General features: G+C 48.9%; 1 protein-coding gene across 1 annotated transcript; it reads left to right on the top strand.

Annotated features, from left to right (window-relative positions):
* The first annotated feature begins 16355 nt into the window (after positions 1-16355).
* Positions 16356-21685, top strand: LOC311514585 (interferon-induced protein with tetratricopeptide repeats 2-like). Its single transcript, XM_084617152.1, has 2 exons — positions 16356-16570; positions 19100-21685. The coding sequence occupies exons 1-2, from the start codon at positions 16566-16568 to the stop codon at positions 20403-20405; spliced, it is 1311 nt and encodes a 436-aa protein (XP_084473278.1). The 5' UTR covers positions 16356-16565; the 3' UTR covers positions 20406-21685.
* Positions 21686-23098: the final 1413 nt, after the last annotated feature.

The raw sequence follows: 23098 nt of genomic DNA, 5'->3' as shown, positions 1-23098 counted from the left end.
ATTGTCCCAGGGCCACTTCCCATGTAGCTGCAGCACCCTTTCTGCCCATACCTCAGGTCCTCAGCCTGCAGGTTGTAGCAACCAGCCCAGAGCTCTCCCTAGCTCCCCCAGCCCCTGCTTGCAGCATTGCTCTATCCCAGGTGCTGGCACTCCTTCTTCCTGCTCAGAGCCTGGTCTTCTCCCCACAAACTCCATTCGGCTACTGAACTCTGCTACGCCGTGCAGCCCTTCTTATATGCGCCTGCCAGGTCATGATTGCCTGCTTCTCTCAGCCCCTTTCTAATTGGCTGCCTACAGTTCACTCTCCGTAGGGCTGCTTTTAACCCCATTTCTGCCAGTGGCAGGCAGCCACGCCATCACACTCCCTAGGCACTTTATTCCAGTGCATAACCACCCTGACAGTCAGGAAGTTTTTCCTAATGTCCAACCTAAAACACCCTTGCTGCAATTTAAGTCCATTGATTCTTACCCTATCCTCAGAGGTTAACAAGAATAATTTTTCTCCCTCCTCCTTGTAACAATCTTTATAACCGTTTTCAAGTATATAAATGACCCCTCCCAGTCTTCTCTTCTCCAGCCTAAACCCAGATTTTTCAATCTTTCCTCATAAGTCATCTTTTATAGACCTTGAATCATTTTTGTTGCTCTCCTCTGGACTTTCTCCAGTTTGTCCACATCTTTCCTGAAATGTGCTGCCCAGAGCTGGACGCAATGCTCCAGCTGAAGCTGTATCAGCGTGGAAAATTACTTCTTGTGTCTTGCTTACGACGCTCCTGCTAATACATCCTATTTGTTGGGGAAGAGTCAACATGGGTTTTGTCAAGGGAAATCATGCCTCACCAACCTATTACAATTCTCGGAGGAGGTCAACAAATATATGGACAAGGCTGATCCAGGGGAAGTAGTGTACTTGCACTTTCAGAAAGCCTTTGACAAGGTCCCTCAACACAGGCTCATAAGCAAAGTAAGCTGTTATGAGATAAGAAGGAAGGTCCTCTCATGGATCAATAACCGATTAAAAGACAGGAAACAAAGGGTAGGAATAAATGGTCAGTTTTTAGAATGGAGAGAGGTGAGTAGTGGTGTTCCCCAAGGGTCAGTACTGGGACCAGGACTGTTCAATATTTTCATAAATAATCTGGAAAAGGGGGTAAACAGTGATGTGGCAAAATTTGCAGATGATACAAAATTGCATCCACAGAGTCCATAAGAACGGCCACAGTGGGTCAGACCAAAGGTCAATCTAGCCCATTGTCCTGTCTTCCAACATTGGCCAATGGCAGGTGCCCCAGAGGGAATGAACAGAACAGGGAATCCTCAGGTGATCCATCCCCTGTCACCCATTTCCAGCTTCCGGCAAACAGAGGCCAGGGACACCATCCCTACCCATCCTGGCTAATAGTCATTGATGGACCTGTCCTCCATGAACGTCTCTAGTTCTTTTTTGGCCTTCACAACAAAGAGTTCCACAGGTTGACTGTGCATCGTGGGAAGAAATACTTCCATTTCTTTGTTTGAAACCTGCTGCCTATTCATTTCATTTGGTGACCGATAGTTCTTGGGTTATGAGGAATAAATAACACTTCCTTATTTACTTTCTCCACACCAGTCATCATTGCATAGACCTCACTCATATCCCCCCTTAGTCGTCTCTTTTCCAAGATGAGCAGTCCCAGTCTTATTAATCTCTCCTAACATGAAAGCCGTTCCATGCCCCTAATCATTTTTGTTGTCCTTTTCTCAACCTTTTCCAATTCCAATTTATCTGTTTCGAGATGGGGCAACCACATCTGCATGCAGGATGCACAGCAGGGGGAGGGGTGTAACAGGCCTCGATTGTCTCAATTAAATGTCCGGAGACAGAATATTTACCTTCTGCCGACCCTCAGAATCTCCCCATTACATTTCTCTCCTGCCTACTGACTAGAGTGGGCCCCGTTCCCACTGATACTAAGGTTATGGCTACAGTGCAGTCGCAGGTGTGTCTAGCTCAGGTAGGCATCCCCGTGCGAGCTTTAATCTAACTAGTGGGACTAAAACGAGCAGTGAAGCCGCAGTGGCACAGACCCGGATGTGGGCTAGAAACACAAGTACGTACCTGGGGGGCCAGACGGGCTTGCAGGTCCTGCACCGCCAAGCGTCACTGCTGTTTTTAGCTGTGATATCTAGGTTACAGCTAGTGCCGGAAGGGCAGCCCATGCTACGGTCCCACCTCTCACTGCAGGGTAGGCACACCCTGCGGCCATTTCACAGCACCCTGGCCGTGCGAAGGGGCCTTTCCATTTACACTCGCTTTACGCTGCCAGCATGCTGGGAACTAGCCTTTGTGTAAATGAGAGTCAGGCCCTTCCTGTCTCCTTGGATAAATGGCCCCCATTGAAGTCAGTGCGAGACTCTCTCTCCACACACACATATACGTATCCCAGGACATAAATGACCCCAGTGGGCAGCCAGATGATTTCCAATGTTTGAGGGGGTTTAAGCGCACCCTGAAGATTCAATTTTCTAGATGTCAGCTCCTTAAAAGTTACATTTCTATTTAGGTTAACCCCCATACCTTACATTATTGGTCCATACTGCATTTGCAACCTTAGCTCCAGATTCACCAAGTTCTTACATGGGAAATCCCTTTGTTTTGTGGGCTCTGTTTTGTGACATCATGATGTACATTTTGGCTTGGAATAACACGCATCAAATATTCCAGTTAATAGCTAGCTTCAGCCCTAAAGGTGAACTGCACAACAAAATAGTCACTTCTAAATACTCTCACTTAGCAGCTCTGGTGCTGGAGGAGCATTCAAACAGGGAAACACATTTTGAACAAATGTTTTGTACATTGTTATTTCCCCCCTGAGAAATTCTCCTGACATTACAAAGAGGGGAGCTTTCTGTGACATAACAAATACCACGGGCTGCATCTATTGCAATGAGTCATGGGGTTTTGCAGTGTTGCTTTCTAGGACACAAGAAGTACTAAGAGGATTTCACAAAGGTTAGATTCAACCCATTCATACTGGTCCCATGCATGGGAGAGTGAGGACGTCAGACACTGAAATCCAGGCTTAGTTCTTTGTTGCCGCTTAGCAATTTGCTTTTAACCAGAAAGAAACCCTGTCACTCTGTAATCACTGCCCCATGATCGTAGCATGTAGTGGAAATTCTTTCAGCCCAAATGGAGTCTCATTTTTCCCTTTCAACTAGAATTTCAAGTTCTTTCAACTAGAATTTGTAGGGAAAAAAATTTCTATTCTAGAGCGAGCAATCTCTCTGAACCCCAATTATCATCTCCTTCACTATGACCTTGGTTATTGCTACAAGATACAGTTGTGGAGGGCCAAATCCAGCAGAAGAGAAGAAATATTGGCAGCAGCTATTGAGGCCTTCAAAAAGGCTGTGCAGAAAGATCCAGCCTCTGTGTTTTCAAGGCTGGCTTTAGCTGACATGTATGGAGAAAACACACCTCACTACCGAGAAGAGATTTATCTCAATCTCCTGAGTGAAATGCCCAGCCTCAGCAAGAGGTGTCAGCGGGCAGTCTGCCGTCACTGGGGAAATTTCCTCTTGTACCAGCAGAAGTCAGTGTGGGAGGCAGCTGAGATGTACAAAGCAGGTTTCGCCATTCCAGACAACTACCCGGAGAGGCAACTACTGAAAAGGAAGTTGGAAAAGGTGGCAGAAATATTCCAGCAGAACTCCCAAACCACTGAGGCTGAGACCATACGTGACTTCGTTCACGAGACTGAAAGTCGTTCTCTTGAATAAAGGAGGAAGTCCACTCATGGCAACAATAGAGCAGGAGACTGGAGATGTGGAGAACATGGGGGATCCTTTCCCTTCCCTGGGCACCCCAAGACCTCCTTCTGAAGTGAGTCATTTTCCCCACCTGTGTAACAATGACATTCGTGTTGCAAATGATTCAGACTATGGCACATGCTGCTGCTGCTGCTGCTAATTATTATTAGCTACCTGTCTTGTGGTCACACCTAGGAGCCCAGACATGGACCAGGACCCCATTGTGTCTGGCCCCAAAGAGTCTACAGTCTGCAACAAGAGACAACAGGAGGGAACCAGCAGACGGACAGGGGAGCACAGGGAGACAATACTGGTCAGCGAAATGGACAGTGGCCTCAGCCCACCAGCTATCCAGCCATTGTCAAGTGTTTTGTAAGTATCACCGCAGAGGAGAGTTTAGCTTCTGATACTGAGCAGCTGTTTCTACTTAGAGGGGACGGTGTGACCATCCTTGTCTCTACGCAAACCTACCCTCCAGCTCTGCGGCCTTCCAACATCCACGCAGAAAATAGGTGTGGAGATTCTTCTAACAGCGTTGAGTTTTTGCATTTGCATAGATGAGTGCCTGTAATGGGAATAATTATATAGACACATCTTTGCTTTCCACATCTCACCCTGACCATGACTCACATTTACATGGCACCAGTTTCCCCAGCTTGTTGTGGATCTGATTTATTGTAAATGAAGTAATAACATAAGTTACAGAGAAAACAGAAATAAATCAGTCTCTTCCTTTGTGTTGGAACATTGCTTCTCCTGTCTCTAGATTGCATCAGGGTGAGCAGCACACACAGGACCCCACGGGCACGTCGAGCTCACAGTAAAGCACCGTGACAGTCACTAACAGAACACGAACTGTCCCACATTGAGGTGTCATTACAGGAGGTTTTGCAACAAATTGATAAACTAAACAGTAATAAGTCACCAAGACCAGATGGCATCACCCAAGAGTTCTGAAGGAACTCAAATGTGACATTGCAGAACTACTAACTGTCGTCTGTAACCAATCATTTAAATCGGCTTCTTCACCAAATGACTGGAAGACAGCTAATGTGAGGCCATTTTTTTTAAAAGGCTCCAGAAGTGACTCTGGCAATTACAGGCCAGTAAACCTGACTTCAGTACTGCTACGAATTACACCTGGTAGGACACACACACAAATGCTACGAATTACACCTGGTAGGACACGCACACAAATGCTGCAAATTATACCTGATAGGACACGCACAGTTCAAATCTAGTCTGAGGCACATAAACGAAGTCCACAACTGCAGAGTTCCCAAAAGACACTAAGTTTATTACGCTCGAGCGTGGTGCCCCCCGCTAGCCAGGAGGGGACCCTGAGTACAGATTATACAAAGGTTATATACTTTTTAGCAAAGCATGTTGCCTTCGTGCATCGGAAACCTTAGCCAATAAACAAACCCTTGTCTTATCTACCACCTATCCCTGCTTGGTGCATTCCTCGTGCTATACCAGTATGTTAATTACACAGCATGGTCCTAAAGCCATGCATCAGTAACCTTTTTTATCAGGATGGGAGGCCTCAAATCAAGTCCAAGAGACAGAGAGTTAGAGACTGACAAAAACCAGATACTGGGAGTCAAGGCAGGCTGGAGACAAGGAGGAGGATTTTCACAGGGATTCAGTATCTAAGGATCACTCCTCCTGGTGTATGATGTGCTGGCATTTAAACAATGGTGGGCCCCAAACCAAAATGGAGTCACATGTGCTAACTTTTCCTTAACAGTACCAGGAAAACTGGTTGAAACTAACTATAGGAAAGAACAGAATTATCAGCCACATTGATGAACAGGATTTGCTGGGAAAGTGTCAATATGTATTTAGATTTTCAGAAAGCCTTTGGCAAGGTCCCTCACCAAAGGCTCTTAAGCAAAGTAAGCGGTCATGGGATAAGAAGGAAGGTCTTCTCGCAAAGAGATCTCACAAAACTGGGTGAGTGGGCAACAAAATGGCAGATGAAATTCAATGTTGATAAATGAAAAGTAATGCACATTGGAAAACATAATCCCAACTATACATAGAAAATGATGGGGTCTAAATTAGCTGTTACCACTCAAGAAAGATCTTGGAGTCATTGTGGAGAGTTCTCTGAAAACATCCACTCAATGTGCAGCGACAGTCAAAAAACCAAACAGAATGTTGGGAATCATTAGGAGAAGGATAGATAAGAAGACACAAAATATCTTATTGCCTCTCTTTAAATCCATGGTACGCCCACCTCTTGAATACTGCATGCAGATGTGGTTCCCCCATCTCAAAAAAGATATATTGGAATTGGAAAAGTTTCAGAAAAGGGCAACAAAAATGACTAGGGGTATGGAACGGTTTCCATATGGGGAGGGATTAATAAGACTGGGATTTTTCAGCTTGGGGGTCACCAAATGAAATGAATAGGCAGCAGGTTTAAAACAAACAAAAGGAAATATTTCTTCACCCAACACACAGTCAACCTGTGGAACTCTTTGTTGTGAAGGCCAAGACTATAACAGGGTTCAATAAAGAACTAGATCAGTTCCTGGAGGATAGGACCATCAATGGCTATTAGCCAGGATGGGCAGGGATGGTGTCCCTAGCCCCTGTTTGCCAGAAACTGGGAATGGGCGACAGGGGATGGATCACTTGATGATTCCCTGTTCTGCTCATTCCCTCTGAAGCACCTGGCAGTGGCCGCTGTGCGAAGACAGGAGACTGGGCTAGATGGACCATTGGTCTGACTCAGTATGGCCGTTCTTATGTACTTAAGAGCCAAGGCTGAAGTTTCACAAGTGCCAGAGCGGTGTCAGTGAGAAGTAAATGAGAATCAGGCCTTGTGACACTTTACTACGTTTTCCGTCTGTTGCTAAGGGCTTGTCTACACACAAACACGGAGCTGCTTTCGCTCCATTGGTACAGCCCTCCAGGGTGGCTGCCACTGTTAGGCCACTTGTCCCCGCCATGGTTGAGGTCACCTGTGCTGGACGCTTAGCAGGCTGCTGGGATTGGCTCCCAGAACTGGATGGGTGTATTTCTGATATCCCTCGGCAGAGGTGCCGACTTCCTGAGTTCCCCAGGGGGCGGGCTCAACCCCTTCCCCGCCCCAGGCCCCACGCCCACTCCAGCCCTTCCCCAAGACCCCACTCCTACCCCACCTCTTCCTGCCTCCGCTCCTCCCCCTCGCCCCAGCACCTCCTGCATGAGGTTACTATTAGATCAGCGTCTCCAGGTCCTGTCCCCCTGAGCTGGTCTCTTCCCACCCACTGCCCCACGGCCCTTTGCCCTACTCAGGCAGTGGGAGAGACTCGGGGCTTCTCTATTGGGTTTAGGTGTTTCTATGGTGCCTTATCATCGAGATCTCTTCTTTCGGGGACCCAAAGGCTTTTCTCCCCTGTCTCTGCAGTACAGACGCTGGAGGTGGACAGATCGCTCCCTGTATCACTACAAAGCTTGGAACACCGGGGAACCAAACAATGATCATGGTGTCGAGTACTGTACTGAGCTGCTGAATTACAGGGGTAAGCAGATGGTTCAAACACACATGCACCAACAAAGCAGCCAAGACAGGACCCTAGCCACACCCTCCAGCTCTCTCTGTGGAGATGGCCCCCTGTCCTGTCAGCCTGCCTGTCTCCCTCAGCTCACACTGCCACTCCCTCTCCTCTCAACTCACCTGGTAACTCCTCCCCCACGCATCCCAGTTTGAGGTTCAGCTCCAGTCAAAGGCAGGCCATACAGTACATTTGGCCCCAGACAATCAGTTAAACGGAAAGACCCAAGCAGAGCTATTGTCCACTAGATGATGTGCAGGCAGGGTATGGGTTCTTCAGTTGGTGCCTTTGGCACCCTGATTCTGGAGGCAGCCGGGGGGCTATTTTGGCCCCGGGGCAATTTAGAGCAGCCTCAGGACTGCTTTGACAGCGGCAGTAACAACCTGGACGGCCAGAGCACAGGAGCTTCCGCCACATCCCAGCCTGTCCCCTATGCTGGGGAGGCCAGGGTTGGGCAAAGGCAGATGTCTCTCTTCTGGGTTCCCCTATGCAAGAGGAATCCCCAGCTGGCCATTTAAGCCAGCTTTCTGCTGTCCATGTTGCTGGAGTGGCGTGGGGGGTGGAGCGGGGCTGTAGGTCTCATCCCATTCACTGACAATAGGACAGAGAGCTGGGTGAACAGGGAAAGCTCACTCGCTAATTCATGAATTAGCCCCATTCTTCATGGGGCTCTGCTAGTCACACAGATTCGCCCAGCCTCAGATGCTCACGAGTCTGAGTGTTCTATTCCCAGCCCTGCCACTGATCTCCTGGGTGACCTTGGGCAAGTCACTTCCCCACTATGGGCCTCACTTTCCCCTCCCACCTCTTGTCTCCTTAGACTGTGCAGTCTCTGGAGCAGGGATTGTCTGTTGGTATGTGCATGCATAGCACCTAGCACCAAGAGGCCCCGTCGTGCTCTCATCAGACATATTCCAACACAATAGAAGAGGGTTGTGACGGGTTGGATCACAGAAAACCCCTTGGGGCTGCCAACTGATGTGCCAAGACTACTTCTGCCCCTGTTTTCCCTGGCAGCTTGGGACTTCAGTGCCCTGCCTGGTTTGAGCCAGACATGCTTACCTGCTGCAAACACAGGCCCAGGTCTGAACCATGTCCCCCAACAGCTGCAGGCTTAACTGAAAACAGCTTAAGAAGTGTTCCTGTCTCTAACACTCAGATGCCCAGCTCCCAATGGGGTCCAAACCCCAAATAAATCTGTTTTACCCTGTATAAAGCTTATACAGGATAAACTCATAGATTCTTCGCCCTCTATAACACTGTTAGAGAGATATGCACAGCTGTTTCTCCCCCTCACCCCCCCCAACCAAATATTAATACATAATCTGGGTTAATTAATCAGTAAAAAGTGATTTCATTAAATACAAAAAGTAGGGTTTAAGTGGTTCCAAGTAGTAACAGACAGAACAAAGTGAATTACCAAGCAAAATAAAATAAAGCACACAAGTCTAAACCTAATACAGTAAGAAAGTGATTACAGAGGAAACCTCACGCTCAGAGATGTTTCAGTAAGCTTCTTTTGCAGACTAGGCTCCTTCTAGTCTGGGTCCAGCAATCACTCACACCCCTATGGTTACGGTCCTTTGTTCCAGTTTCTTTCAGGTATCCCTTGGGGTGGAGAGGCTATCTCTTGAGCCAGCTGACGACAAAATGGAGAGGTCTCCTAGGGGTTTAAATAGACTCTTGTAGGCGGACACCCCTCCCTCTCCCTATGTAGAATACAGCTACAAACAGGAGTTTTAGGTCACATGGGCAAGTCACATGTCCATGCATGACTCAGAACTTACAGGTAGCAGCTATTGTTCACATGCTACCTTGAACGTCCTCAGGTAGACTTCTTATGTGGATTGGAGTCTTCCAAGATCCATTGTCTGTTAAGTGTTTCTTGATTGGGCACTTAACTTGCAAATTCCTTTCTAACGAAGCTGACCAAATGCCTTACTAAAGCTACTTAAAATCAAACAAGTACACAGCCAATATTCATAACTTTGAGTACAAAAATGATACATGCATACAGATATATTCAGTAGACCATAACCTTTGCAGAGATATGTTACCTAAAATATATTCCAGTTATGTCCTATTTACTTTCATAAGCAGATTTCCATAAAGCATTATGGGGTGCAATGTCACAAGGGTCTTCCACTATCACTCTTACACAGCATCTCTCATGGAATGATGGAGCCTGTCCCTGTCTGAGACACATGGGCCTTCATCTCCAGCCTCCTCATCCTTGCAGCCTCATGCACAGGAGCTGGGGTCTTCTCTCAGCAGTGTGCAATGAGGAGAGACATCACTATAAGGGCAGGAATGGCCCCACTCGCCCTTCCATTGCCCCAGTGATTGGTTTTGCCTTCTACATTTTAAGAACTGGAATGATAAAGACTGTCATACGAAAAATGGCTACGTTTGCAAGTATCGACCCTAACGAGGAGAGTCGCTCGCCTGCGCCTGAAGGGGGAGCTCAGCGCCTCGGATGCAAAAGAACTGGGCTCCTTGGGCATGATCAGACAAGGTCCCAGACTTTCCGATGCCTTTGCTGCATCAAGGGACAGTCCTCTCCCTCCCTGAGAGACCAGATCTCACTTCCCCAGCTGCAAACTCTCTTCTCCGAAGTGTGTCTGTTCTAGTTACACTCCTGCCCCTTCCCCTCAGTGGCTGCAGCCCACAACAAGAATAAACTCTCCTGAGCATGCAGTTCTGTGTGTGTCTCCTCTGTCCCAATCCTGGCCCTGCATAGAGGCATCCATCCAGCCCCCTCTGACTGTGTTCTGAACTGCCCAGATCTCAGTGGAGGAGAGGAAGGGGACCCTCAGAGGGAGGCAGGATGGGCCTGGCCTTTTGGATAAGGGACAGGACTTGGTCTCCCTCTAGATATCTGCAATAACCAGAGTTTCTTCTCTCTTCTGACCCACCCATCTCCTCCTGATCTCATCTCCACTCAGACACACAAAGCAGGGACGTTTCTAGCGGTTGTGTAAACATCAGGCCCCACCAGAGCTGGAAGCATTTGCCACAGTACTAAGCAGGCTGAGGTCCCTGAATACCACCCCTTGGACCTTTTTCCAACTGGTCAGTGTTGGACAGTGACTGGGTTATGTTACTATTCCTGGGGGAATTCTGCACCACTGTGTGTGCAGAAAACATGCCCCTGCCCCCCACACTAAGCCCTTCCACACTTGGATCCTGCTGGGCTGAGCCTGCCTGCCCACACCTGGTGTGCCCGGTGCAGAGGGGCAGGGCCCTGGGAGTTTCGGGGGAGGTCCAGCCCTTGCGCTGTATCAGGGTCCAGAGCAACCTCACTGCCGAGTCCTGTCCTGGGGGGTCGGAGGGTGCTGCAGCGTGATCTCCCACTTCCGTGCAGCCAGTGGCCTGTGCTCCCCACTGCCACACTGGAGCATCCACATTTACTTATTAACAAATAAAATTTGCAGAATTTTAAAATACTGTGCACAGAATTTTTATTTTTTTGATGCAGAATTCCCTCAGGACTAGTTAACACCTTTGGCCCATCTAAATTAATACAACAGGCCCTGACCTGAGTGGCACCTCTAGGCGTGGCCTACCACAATGTAACTTCAGCCTTCTGCATGGTGGAGTCAGCAGCACCCACACAGGTTCAATATCTAGGGGTTCCTCCTAACACTGCCACAAAGAACTGGCTCGAGCCCCCTCACCGCAGTAATCTGGGAAAACTTAACACCGCCCCGGGCGCCTCCAAGAGACAATACGTCCCCACTCACAGGCACTGACTCTGTGTTTTACAAAAGAGAACTGCTATTGAAAGGGAAAGGGAACCCAGCATTAGTTTGGGAAAACATCACAACCACATTCAAACACATGTGATCATAAGCCAAGCCAACCCCACAGCACACTTTTGTTAGGTGGGTTCATTTTCGTATGTTTTGTGACTACAGGAATCCATGTTGGTTTCAAAATGGAATTTTATGCCCACGTGAGCTATAGGTCCATTTTCCCACTCTTTTATTTCTCCTGGAGTTGTAAACAACTTCCAGTCAGAACTGGTTTTCCTAAGGGGTTTCCCAGAAGGGGCTTCCCGCCTTTTCTAAGGGGTTTCCCGGGCAAGTGTATAAAAAGCTGCCCCGAACATGGCCTCAGGGCTGTCCAACTGAGTGGCAGCTAGGGACGGTCATGGGTCGTGGGTCTTACCTGCAGACATCTATCCATCCTAGGGATTTTCTTCCAACAGCTTCCTCACCTCTAAAGAGAAGAGAGGACAAGAAACAGCACTTACCTTTCTCATCGTCCATTGCTGTCCTCCTGAGCATACCATTTGTTCTGTTTTCCTGTGGCCCCGAAGGAACATCAAGGGACTCCTTGGAGCTCCTCTCCAAAGCCTTGCCGTTAGCCAGAGGATTGAGGTCCCAAGCACCTGCTGTCGCTTTGATCTGTGAAGATGGTTTTTATATCTGTATTGTAGGGTTGAGTTTGGGGGTAATCACTGTATTGTGCAATTTTGCTCTTTATTCCCCTTCTTATTTCTCCCACTCTTTGTTATAAACCCTTCAATACACTTTATTTGATTTTACCTTTACTGATTGACTCCTCATTATTTAGGGTGGGAGGGGTCCTCTTTGCAGGAGAAGGGATCCTTCCAGATGACAGACGCTGGACAGGGAGGCCGAACCTAGGGAGACTGAAAGCATAAGGATCTCTTTTCTTATCACACACACACACACACACACTCCTCCTTTGCCTTTCAGTCCTTTTCCCCTTTAACACAGGGCAGTGTCTTTTGCCTCAGTTTCCCAGCTGCTGGTGGGAAAGTCCGAGGAATGAATGTCCCATTAGCACATCGCTCCCCTCTCCCTCCACTGCACCCCACTCACAGTTGGCTGTCCTTGGTCAGCAAAGACCCAGAGCTCAGAGGGGCCTTCATGTGGGTTCGCCTCCCACCCCCACCCAGGACGTGCATCGAGCACAACGGACCCTGCTGCCACCCTTCCCTCTGCCACCATCGGTCACCCCGGCGCTGCTGCTGCTTCTCTGCCGCCACCCGCTGCTCTCTGCGATGCCACGTTCTCAGGTCCCACCACTGAACCCAGCGCTCGGTGGGTAGCGGGAAACCTCACTGCTCAGGCGCTCTCTTTCCCTGCACCACTGTCCTTCACCAGGTCGATGCTTCGGCAGCTGGAGCTCATCATCAGTGATTTCAGCCCTAGTGACCCCTTAACAGAACAGCTCTCAATTGCGTCAAGTAGCTCTGTCTTTACACCAGGCCTTCTCACAACAAAATTTGTGGTGGCCACCATGCATCCACCAACTCTTGCTGGTGGCTGCTCTGACAATTTTTCCCAAAAGACTTAATTAACTTTAGGAAAAACAAACAAATATGCACATGGACACGTCCATGCCATTGTAATTTATCTAAATGTAGGGTTTGTATTTTGCAGACTCAATAATAAAAATAATGTACAGGTGTCTCTATTGTTTACTAGACCCAAATGCAATAGAAACACAAATAAGGTGCTTTGAACGTTCTTATCTTTTTTGTTGTTTCTTTGGCTTTTTTGGTAAAAGGTGGATGTCTGTACGACAGTTTGACCCGGACGTTGCTCCTAGTCTTGTGCTCTGGGCAGGAGCGACTCACCGTGCCAGGGAGCTGCCAAACCCTGTAGTTACAGCAACTGTAGGAAGTTTATGTCCAACCTAAACCTCCCTGGCTGCAATTTAAGCCCATTGCTTCTTGTCCTGTCCTCAGAGGTTAAGAAAAACAATTTTTCTCCCTCCTCCTTGTAACAACCTTTTACGTACTCATGTAAATACAGAAGTCTTTTTCCCCCATCCCATCACTAGATGTTAGAGGAGAGCTCAGTCACTCCCTGCTCACATAGCCACTGGGAGCTGACAACAGGAAGGGGTTCGGAGGGTTAACAGCCCATGGGGAACGCGGCTCCCTCCCACCAGCTGGACACACCAGTTACTCAACCCTGCACAGAGACCAGGCATGAGGGGCAGACGCAGCCCGGCTTCTATGCCACCCAACCCCTGCAACCCTCTGCAGGGCCCCACAGAGCCAGGATCAGCCCCAGCACAGCAGTGTGGGGGGGGTGTGTGTGCGGGGGGAATGTGTTCACAGGGGCATGCATGTGAGTCGTGCAAGTGTTCGCAGGAGGGGGGTGTGGGGAGGGGGATGTTCAGAGGGGAAGGGTGGGTGACGTCTCTCCTGCTGCCCCCCCTCCCCGTCCTGGGCACCTGCCAGCTCTTTGTACAGAGATCAGGAAGCTGAAACGCAGAGAAATGAAACCTAAAGGGAGCGTGAGGAATCAGAAAGAGCTGGGCCGGAAACGCAGCAGGCTATGGTGAGGCCCCACCCCCTGCCAGCCTGCCTCACTCTGGGGAGAATGCATTCGGCTGGCAAGGCCTCGGGCTGCTCTGAGAGCCTCGGATGACCGGGGCTGGGGAGCACACGGGACATGATGGGATTTGTCCCTTTAAGGAGCATTTATGCATCTCCAGCAAGGAGCTCTCAGCTGGGAGCTGGTCAGGGCCCGTTAACCCTCGCAAGCCCAGGCCTCAGGCACCGACACCCCCCAACAAAAAGCAACCGCGGCTTTGCATCCCCTTTAAATAAATTGCTCTAGATGTGGCCCTAGGGTGCTGGCTGTTCCCCCCTCACCCCTCAATGATGGGACAGTCCCCCCTACCGATCGAGGGCAGAGAACCAGGCAAACGATTCCCTGAGTGTGTTGAAATCGGCTTTTTAAGTGTATTGTCTTTATGCTGCTGCTCCCCCTGCTTCCTTCTCCTAGGATCACAAACTCTTTATCGCTGTGTAGTCACTTTCACCCAAGTTGCCTTCCACCTTCAGATTCACAGCCAGCTCCTCCCTATTAGTGAGAAGGAAATGGCAACTAGCCACCGGCCTTCCCCCCTTTACATCCTCCACCTTCTGAAACAAAACAAAATGTATATTTAAAAAACCCTCTGGAAAGACGCTTCTCCCTCTGGGAGAGGAGAAACCAAACATGTGACAGGTGTGAGTCACAGTAATTAATGCACAGCTGGAAAGCGCTCAGACACTGCAATGAGGAGCAGAGCGTAAGAACCGATGTAGGACGGAACAGAAGAGACCCCCACACTGTCCCCACAGCGCAGTGAACCAGGCAGGGGCCCCACGGAGATAGAACGCGATCGTCTCATTGAGGAGCGCACCAGCATGCGGCAGTACAAAGGGAAGAGATGAGGCTGCACAGGGAACCTGGGTAACGATGCAGCCTCTGGCGGGACACAACGGAGAGTATCAGTTCAGGACAAATTGCTTGGAGCAGGGCAGTTACAGCCCAAGGTTGGGTTTCCTTTACTATTAAGGCACACCGAACCAGCCAAACAGATCACATGGTCTCACCCCACTGGCTAACTGTAAGTCACACAAGCAATTCCCTTCGACACTCCGGTTCCCCAGTATCACCACCAGGGTCACTCGTTATGGGGACGACTGGTTATGAAAACCAATACCCCAGTAAAAGAAAAACGGTTCTCCCAAACCTAAAGGACCAAGCCCCAGACCCAGGTCAATATACAAGTCAGATCTTATCCACAAATCACACTGTTGCCAATCCTTTAGAATCTAAAAGTTTACTCATTGAAAGAAAGAAATATAGATGAGAGCTAAAATTGCTTAAATGGAATCAATGACATACAGTAATGGCTAAGTTCTTGGTTCAGGCAAGTCGTAGTGATGGAATAAACGGCAGGTTCAAATAAAGTCTCTGGAGAACATCCCCAGCTGGGATGGGTCATTCAGTCCTTTGTTCAGAGCATCAGTGTAGCAAAGTCTCTCCAAAGGTAAGAAACAGGATTGAAGATAAAATGGAGGTATTTCCAGGGCCTTTTATATCCTCTGCCATATGGAAGGACACCCCTTTGTTCTTACTGTGGAAAATCACAGCAGCAAGATGGTGTCTGGAGTCACTTGGGCAAGTCACATGTCCCTGCATGACTCAATTCTTTTACAGGGAGAGCAGCCATTGCTCACATGCTACCTTGAACAATCCCAGGAAGAGTTCTCATGTGAATTGGAGTCTCCCAAGGTCCACTGTCAGTTAAGCGTTTCTTGACTGGGCACTTATTGAGAATAGTCCCTTCTCAAGAAGCTGACCAAATGCTTCCCTGAGGCTACTTAGAATCAAGCACATTGAGATACAAGTACATAGCCAATGTTCATCACTTCAACCACAACAACGATAGACCCATACAGACAGCATAATCCTACCCAGCCAGCCCTAACCTCTCCATAGACACCTCACACCACAACCTCTGTACAATATTTGCTGCAACTATATAACAGTGGTTGCAACAATGATCTATACGGTCACAGGTCATGTCAATAACGTCACAACCTGACTATTATTTCCTCACTTTAGAGGGTTTCATTTGTATGTGGGGGAGGCATTTTCAAAAGTGCCCAAGTGACTGAGGAGCAGGGATCACGCTGGCAGCCAATGGGGCCTGGGTGACTAAACCGGGCGGGGGGCCTTTGGAAAGTCGCACCCTGCGCGGATAAAGCTGGGGGAGGTTCGGGGAGAGGAGGAGACCTGGGGGAGCAGGTACAAAGCTCTCACCTTTGGCTAATTGCCCTGCCTCCGTCATCGCCCTCTGCTCCTCGCTGCTCCGTGCCCCAGGCAGGGCCCTGGAAGTGCGTGAGGGCGATACGAACACCCCCCGGTGGTGGGGAAGGGCTGGCCGGGGCCGGGACACGGGCAACCGGTTCGGGGCAAGGGGCTGTGGAGCTGGTTGGGGGCTAGCAGGGAGCGCCCGCGGCGCGGTGATGGTGAGTGACCCCGTCCGTGTGCTGGGAAGCCCAGGCCAGGATTGTACGTGTGCAAGCGCGTGTGTGCACCCCCACCCACACCCCCCCCCATAACTAGTCCCATGTCACCCAGGGAGCTGCAGGTGGCGACTCAGGCTGAGGGGACGCTGAAGCTGATAAGTGGAAGGGAAAGTTAAGTTTCAGTTTCCTTTTCTCCTGCTCACTCCCGCTTTCCAGGGAAATGCAGCTCCCCAGCCAAACCAGTGAGATCCCCAGCTAGCAACCCGCCCTGCATAAGAAGGGCAGCATCGTCCGGGCGGCCACAGTCCAGCCTGCCCGGGCAGAACTCGGGTCTCTCCCAGAATCGGGCACGTCCACACCTTGGGAAGAAACCCAGGGCAGTGAAAGGAGCCGTCACCTCCCCTGGCCGGGCTGGGACTCAGCGGATCGCAATGAGGTAGGAGCATTGGGGTCGCTGGGCGGGGGGGACATTTCCAGCCAGGGCTAAAGTCAGGCAGCTTTCCACCCCCCTCTGCGCATTTCTGGGGCTGTAAATCTCCGGCTTTGAAAGCTCTGGGGCGGGGTCACTCTGGGGTAATTCTGCGTCCTGTTGACTCTCCAGGCTGGTGCCTCTCAGGGCTAGTGCAGGTCACTGTTGGCACCTCGCCCTGCGAGCTCCCCTCGCTCCACCTTCACGGAGAGCTCCCCCTCTGGCCAGCTGTCACTCCGGCTTCGCTCCGCATCAACGGAGGAGTCGGTAAGAGAGTGCCCCCCACAGCCCTGTTCCCCCTCTCCGTTGTGTTTCAGAGTAGCAGCCGTCTTAGTCTGTATTCACAAAAAGAAAAGGAGGATTTGTGGCACCTTAGAGATGAACCAATTTATTTGAGCATAAGCTTTCCTGAGCTACAGCTCAGGAAACCTGGCTGCGGGGGGCGGGGGGGGGGAGATTAACTCTGATCCCTGGGGAGCTGGAGCCAAGGGGCAGCTGGGGGGGTGGGATGGGACCAGCCCAGGAACTGCAGAGAGAAAAGGCAGCAGCAGCAGGAGCCCGGAGCTACAGCGCCGGGGAGGCTGCAGGGAGGGGAACCAGCTGCTTGCAAGGGGGGGCGGGGGGCTCTTGTGAACGCTCAGCCTGGAGCTGAGACCACGTCACCCCACTGCCCCCCCAGCACCACCCTGAGCGCAGGGCACCGGCACCAGACCAGAGCGCAGGGACAGCTGGAGGGAGTGCGGGGGGGGGGGCGGCTATGTGTCTAGCAAGGCAGAGGGGGGAGTCCTGTGAGTCTAACAAGGCGGGGGGGAGGATTGTTCTATTGTTCAGTGTGGTGCTTGTTCCAGGCTGACTATATTTCAGGTTCCCAAAAACACTTCCTTATTTAGTTTCTCCACACCAGTCATGACTGTATAGACTGCAATCATATCCCCCTTAGTCGTCTCTTTTCCAAGATGAGCAGTCCCAGTCTTATTAATCTCTCCTAACATGGAAGCCGTTCCATGCCCCTAATCATTTTTGTTGTCCTTTTCTCAACCTTTTCCAATTCCAATTTATCTGTTTCGAGATGGGGCAACCACATCTGCACGCAGGATGCACAGCAGGGGGAGGGGTGTAACAGGCCTCGATTGTCTCAATTAAATGTCCGGAGACAGAATATTTACATTCTGCCGACCCTCAGAATCTCCCCATTACATTTCTCTCCTGCCTACTGACTAGAGTGGGCCCCGTTCCCACTGATACTAAGGTTATGGCTACAGTGCAGTCACAGGTGTGTCTAGCTCAGGTAGGCATCCCCGTGCGAGCTTTAATCTAACTAGTGGGACTAAAACGAGCAGTGAAGCCGCAGTGGCACAGACCCGGATGTGGGCTAGAAACAATACTACATACCCGGGGGGCCAGACGGGCTTGCAGGTCCTGCACCGCCAAGCGTCACTGCTGTTTTTAGCTGTGATATCTAGGTTACAGCTAGTGCCGGAAGGGCAGCCCATGCTACGGTCCCACCTCTCACTGCAGGGTAGGCACACCCTGCGGCCATTTCACAGCACCCTGGCCGTGCGAAGGGGCCTTTCTATTTACACTCGCTTTACGCTGCCAGCGTGTTGGGAACTAGCCTTTGTGTAAATGAGAGTCAGGCCCTTCCTGTCTCCTTGGATAAATGGCCCCCATTGAAGTCAGTGCGAGACTCTCTCTCCACACACACATATACGTATCCCAGGACATAAATGACCCCAGTGGGCAGCCAGATGATTTCCAATGTTTGAGGGGATTTAAGCGCACCCTGAAGATTCAATTTTCTAGATGTCAGCTCCTTAAAAATGACATTTCTATTAAAGTTAACCCCCATACCTTACATTATTGGTCCATACTGCATTTGCAACCTTAGCTCCAGATTCACCAAGTTCTTACATGGGAAATCCCTTTGTTTTGTAAACTCTGTGTTGTGACATCATGATGTACATTTTGGCTTGGAATAACACGCATCAAATAGTCCAGTTAATAGCTAGCTTCAGCCCTAAAGGTGAACTGCACAACAAAACAGTCACTTCTAAATACTCTCACTTAGCAGCTCTGGTGCTGGAGGAGCATTCAAACAGGGAAACACATTTTGAACAAATGTTTTGTACATTGTTATTTCCCCCCTGAGAAATTCTCCTGACGTTACAAAGCGGGGAGCTTTCTGTGACATAACAAATACCACAGGCTGCATCTACTGCAATGAGTCATGGGGTTTTGCAGTGTTGCTTTCTAGGACACAGGAAGTACTAAGAGGATTTCACAAAGGTTAGATTCAACTCATTCATACTGGTCCCATGCATGGGAGAGTGAGGACGTCAGACACTGAAATCCAGGCTTAGTTCTTTGTTGCCACTTAGCAATTTGCTTTTAACCAGAAAGAAACCCTGTCACTCTGTAATCACTGCCCCATCATTGTAGCATGTAGTGGAAATTCATTCAGCCCAAATGGAGTCTCATTTTCCCCTCTCTTTACAGCACTCTGCGTCTGAAGGAGAAGCTGCAGGCCCTCCAGTGCCAATTCACCTGGAACTTTGAAATCAGAGACCAGGTAGATGCAGTTCACCTCCTCCAAACTCTGGCTCTCAGGATTGCCCACACTCACTACCAGAACCAGCCCACGCTCCTTGCCATGCAGGCTTATCTCTGCCACCTGCAAGGGCAATATGAAGACGCTCTGCAAAGCCTTAGAGAAGCCGAAAAGATTCTGCAAAGAGATCACCCAGATAACTTCCCCCGGCAGGTCCTGGTCATTTACGGTAACTACGCCTGGATCTATTATCACTTGGCCCACTATGATTTGGTTGAACTTTACCTGGACAAGGTCAGAAAGATCTGCAGCTCCCTGAAGAGCCGCTCTCCACATGCAGCTCAGATCCCTGAGATACATGCACAGAAAGGCTGGTCTCTCCTAGCAGCAGGCTTCCGCAATGGCAAAGAAGCCACAGAGTGTTTCCAAATGGCATTAAGAGAAGATGAAGCAAATGGGGAATTTCTTGCTGGGTTGGCAATCGCAGCCTTTGCATCATGGGATCACTCATACAATTCTACGTCTTGGAATGAAGCCAGAGAGAAGTTGGAAGACATTATCCCTGAACAGCAGCAAAACTATGAAGCTAAGGTGTATTTAGCCGAGATCCTTAAGAAATCGGATAGACAGCAAGCAGAAGCCCTCTTAGAAGATGTTGTTCAGAATAGCCTGGACCCTGAGGTCCTGAGACATGCAGCCAAGTTCTTTGAACGGGAATTCGTTAAAAAAAAAATTTCTATTCTAGAGCGAGCAATCTCTCTGAAACCCAATTATCATCTCCTTCACTATGACCTTGGTTATTGCTACAAGATACAGTTGTGGGGGGCCAAATCCAGCAGAAGAGAAGAAATATTGGCAGCAGCTATTGAGGCCTTCAAAAAGGCTGTGCAGAAAGATCCAGCCTCTGTGTTTTCAAGGCTGGCTTTAGCTGAAATGTATGGAGAAAGCACACCTCACTACCAAGAAGAGATTTATCTCAATCTCCTGAGTGAAATGCCCAGCCTCAGCAAGAAGTGTCAGCAAGCAGTCTGCCTTCACTGGGGAAATTTCCTCTTTTACCAGCAGAAGTCAGTGTGGGAGGCAGCTGAGATGTACAAAACAGGTTTCGCCATTCCAGACAACTACCCGGAGAGGCAACTACTGAAAAGGAAGTTGGAAAAGGTGGCAGAAATATTCCAGCAGAACTCCCAAACCACTGAGGCTGAGGCCATACGTGACTTCATTCACGAGACTGAAAGTCATTCTCTTGAATAAAGGAGGAAGTCCACTCGTGGCAACAATAGAGCAGGAGACTGGAGATCTGGAGAACATGGGGGATCCTTTCCCTTCCCTGGACACACCAAGACCTCCTTCTGAAGTGAGTCACTTTCCCCACCTGTGTAACAATGACATTCGTGTTGCAAATGACTCAGACTATGGCATATGCTGCTGCTGCTGCTGCTAATTATTATTAGCTACCTATCTTGTAGTCACGCCTAGTAGCCAAGACATGGACCAGGACCCCATTGTGTCTGGCCCCAAAGAGTCTACAGTCTGCAACAAGAGACAACAGGAGGGAACCAGCAGACAGATGCAGGAGCAGAGGCAGACAATACTGGTCAGCGAAATGGACAGTGGTCTCAGCCCATCAGCTACCCAGCCATTGTCAAGTGTTTTGTAAGCATCACTGCAGAGCAGAGTTTAGCTTCTGATACTGAGCAGCTGTTTCTACTCAGAGGGACAGTGCAACCATCCTTGTCTCTACGCAAACCTACCCTCCAGCTCTGCTGCCTTCTAATATCCACACAGCAAATAGGTGTGGAGTTTCTTCTAACAGCGTTGAGTTTTTGCATTTGCATTTTGCTGAGTGCCTGTTGTGTGTCTATATAATTATTCCCATCTTTGCTTTCCGCACCTCACCTGACCATGACTTACATTTACATGGCACCAGTTTCCCCAGCTTGTTGTGGATCTGATTTATTGTAAATGAAGTAAAAACATAAGTTACAGAGAAAAGAGAAATAAATCAGTCTCTTTCTTTGTGTTGGAACATTGCTTCTCCTGTCTCTAGACTGCATCAGGGTGAGCAGCACACACAGGACCCCACGGGCACGTCGAGCTCACAGTAAAGCACCGTGACAGTCACTAACAGAACACGAACTGTCCCACATTGAGGTGTCATTACAGGAGGTTTTGGAACAAATTGATAAACTAAACAGTAATAAGTCACCAGGACCATATGGTATCACCTAAGAGTTCTGAAGGAACTCAAATGTGACATTGCAGAACTATTAACTGTCGTCTGTAACCGATCATTTAAATCAGCTTCTGTACCAAATGACTGGAGGATAGCTAATGTGAGGCCATTTTTTTTTAAAGGCTCCAGAAGTGATTCTGGCAATTACAGGCCGGTAAACCTGACTTCAGTACCGGGCAAACGGGTTGAAACTATAGCAAAGAACAGAATGATCAGACACATCAATGAACATGATTTGCTGGGGAAGAGTCAACATGTACTTAGATTTTAAGAAAGCCTTTGATAATGTCCCTCGCCAAAGGCTCTTAAGCAAAGTAAGCTGCCATGAGATAAGAGGGAAGGTCTTCTCATGGATCAGTAACAGGTTAAAAGATAGAAAACAAAGGGTAGGAATAAATGGTCAGTTTTCAAAATGGAGAAAGGTAAACAGTGATGTCCCTCAGGGGTCTGGTCTGGTACCAGTGCTGTTTAACATATTCCTAAATGATCTGGACAAAGGGGTAAGCAGTGAGGTGGCAAAATTTGCAGATGATACAAAATTACGCAAGATAGTTAAGTCTCAGGCAGACTGCGAAGAGGTTTTAAGAGAGCTCACAAAACTGGGTGACTGGGCAACAAATGGCAGATGAAATTCAATGTTGATAAATGCAAAGAAATGCACATGGGAAAACATAATCCCAACTATACATAGAAAATGATGGGGTCTAAATTAGCTGTTACCACCCAAGAAAGCTCTTGGAGTCATTGTGAATAGTTCTCTGAAAACATCCACTCAATGTGCAGTGACAGTCAAAAAACCGAACAGAATGTTGGGAATCATTCGGCGAAGTATAGATAAGAAGACACAAAATATCCTGTGGCCTCTATATAAATCCATGGTACGCCCACATCCTGAATACTGCGTGCAGATGTGGAACCCACATCTGAAAAAAGATTGATTGGAATTGGAAAAGTTTCCGAAAAGGGCAACAAAAATTATTAGGGTTATGGAACGGCTTCCATATTGGGAGGGATTAATAAGACTAGGACTTTTCATCTTGGAAAAGAGATGACTAAAGGGGGATATGATAGAGGTCTATAAAATCATGACTGGTGTGGAGAAAGTAAATAAGGAAGTGTTATTTACTCCTTCTCATAAACCGAGAACTAGGGGTCACCAAATGAAATGAATAGGCAGCAGGTTTAAAACAAACAAAAGGAAATATTTCTTCACCCAACGCACAGTCAACCTGTGGATCTCTTTGTTGTGAAGGCCAAGACTATAACAGGGTTCAAAAAAGAACTAGATAAGTTCCTGGAAGATAGGACCATCAATGGCTATTAGGAGGTGCTGAGTGTCCCTGGGTCGGAACCTGGGCTAGCCTTTGGGCCCAGGTTCCCCCACCAGCAAAGTGGTATCCCCAAGAAGGGGACAGAGTAGCAGCCGTGTTAGTCTGTCTTTGCAAAAAGAACAGGAGGACTTGTGGCACCTTAGAGACTAACCAATTTATTTGAGCATAAGCTTTCGTGAACTATAGCTCACTTCAGTATGCATCCGATGAAGTGAGCTGTAGCTCACGAAAGCTCATGCTCAAATAAATTGATTAGTCTCTAAGGTGCCACAAGTCCTCCTGTTCTTTTTGCCAAGAAGGGGACAAATTTCATTTGGAGGCCCAAGCGAAAGGCTGAAATTAAAGGGCTCCGAGCCAGGGCTGAAGACGCTGGTGAGGGC

This window comes from Lepidochelys olivacea (genome assembly GCF_965140295.1).
Source record: "Lepidochelys olivacea isolate rLepOli2 genome assembly, chromosome: 1".
NCBI classification, from domain to species: domain Eukaryota; kingdom Metazoa; phylum Chordata; order Testudines; family Cheloniidae; genus Lepidochelys; species Lepidochelys olivacea.
This window is presented reverse-complemented; position numbering and strand designations above follow the sequence as displayed.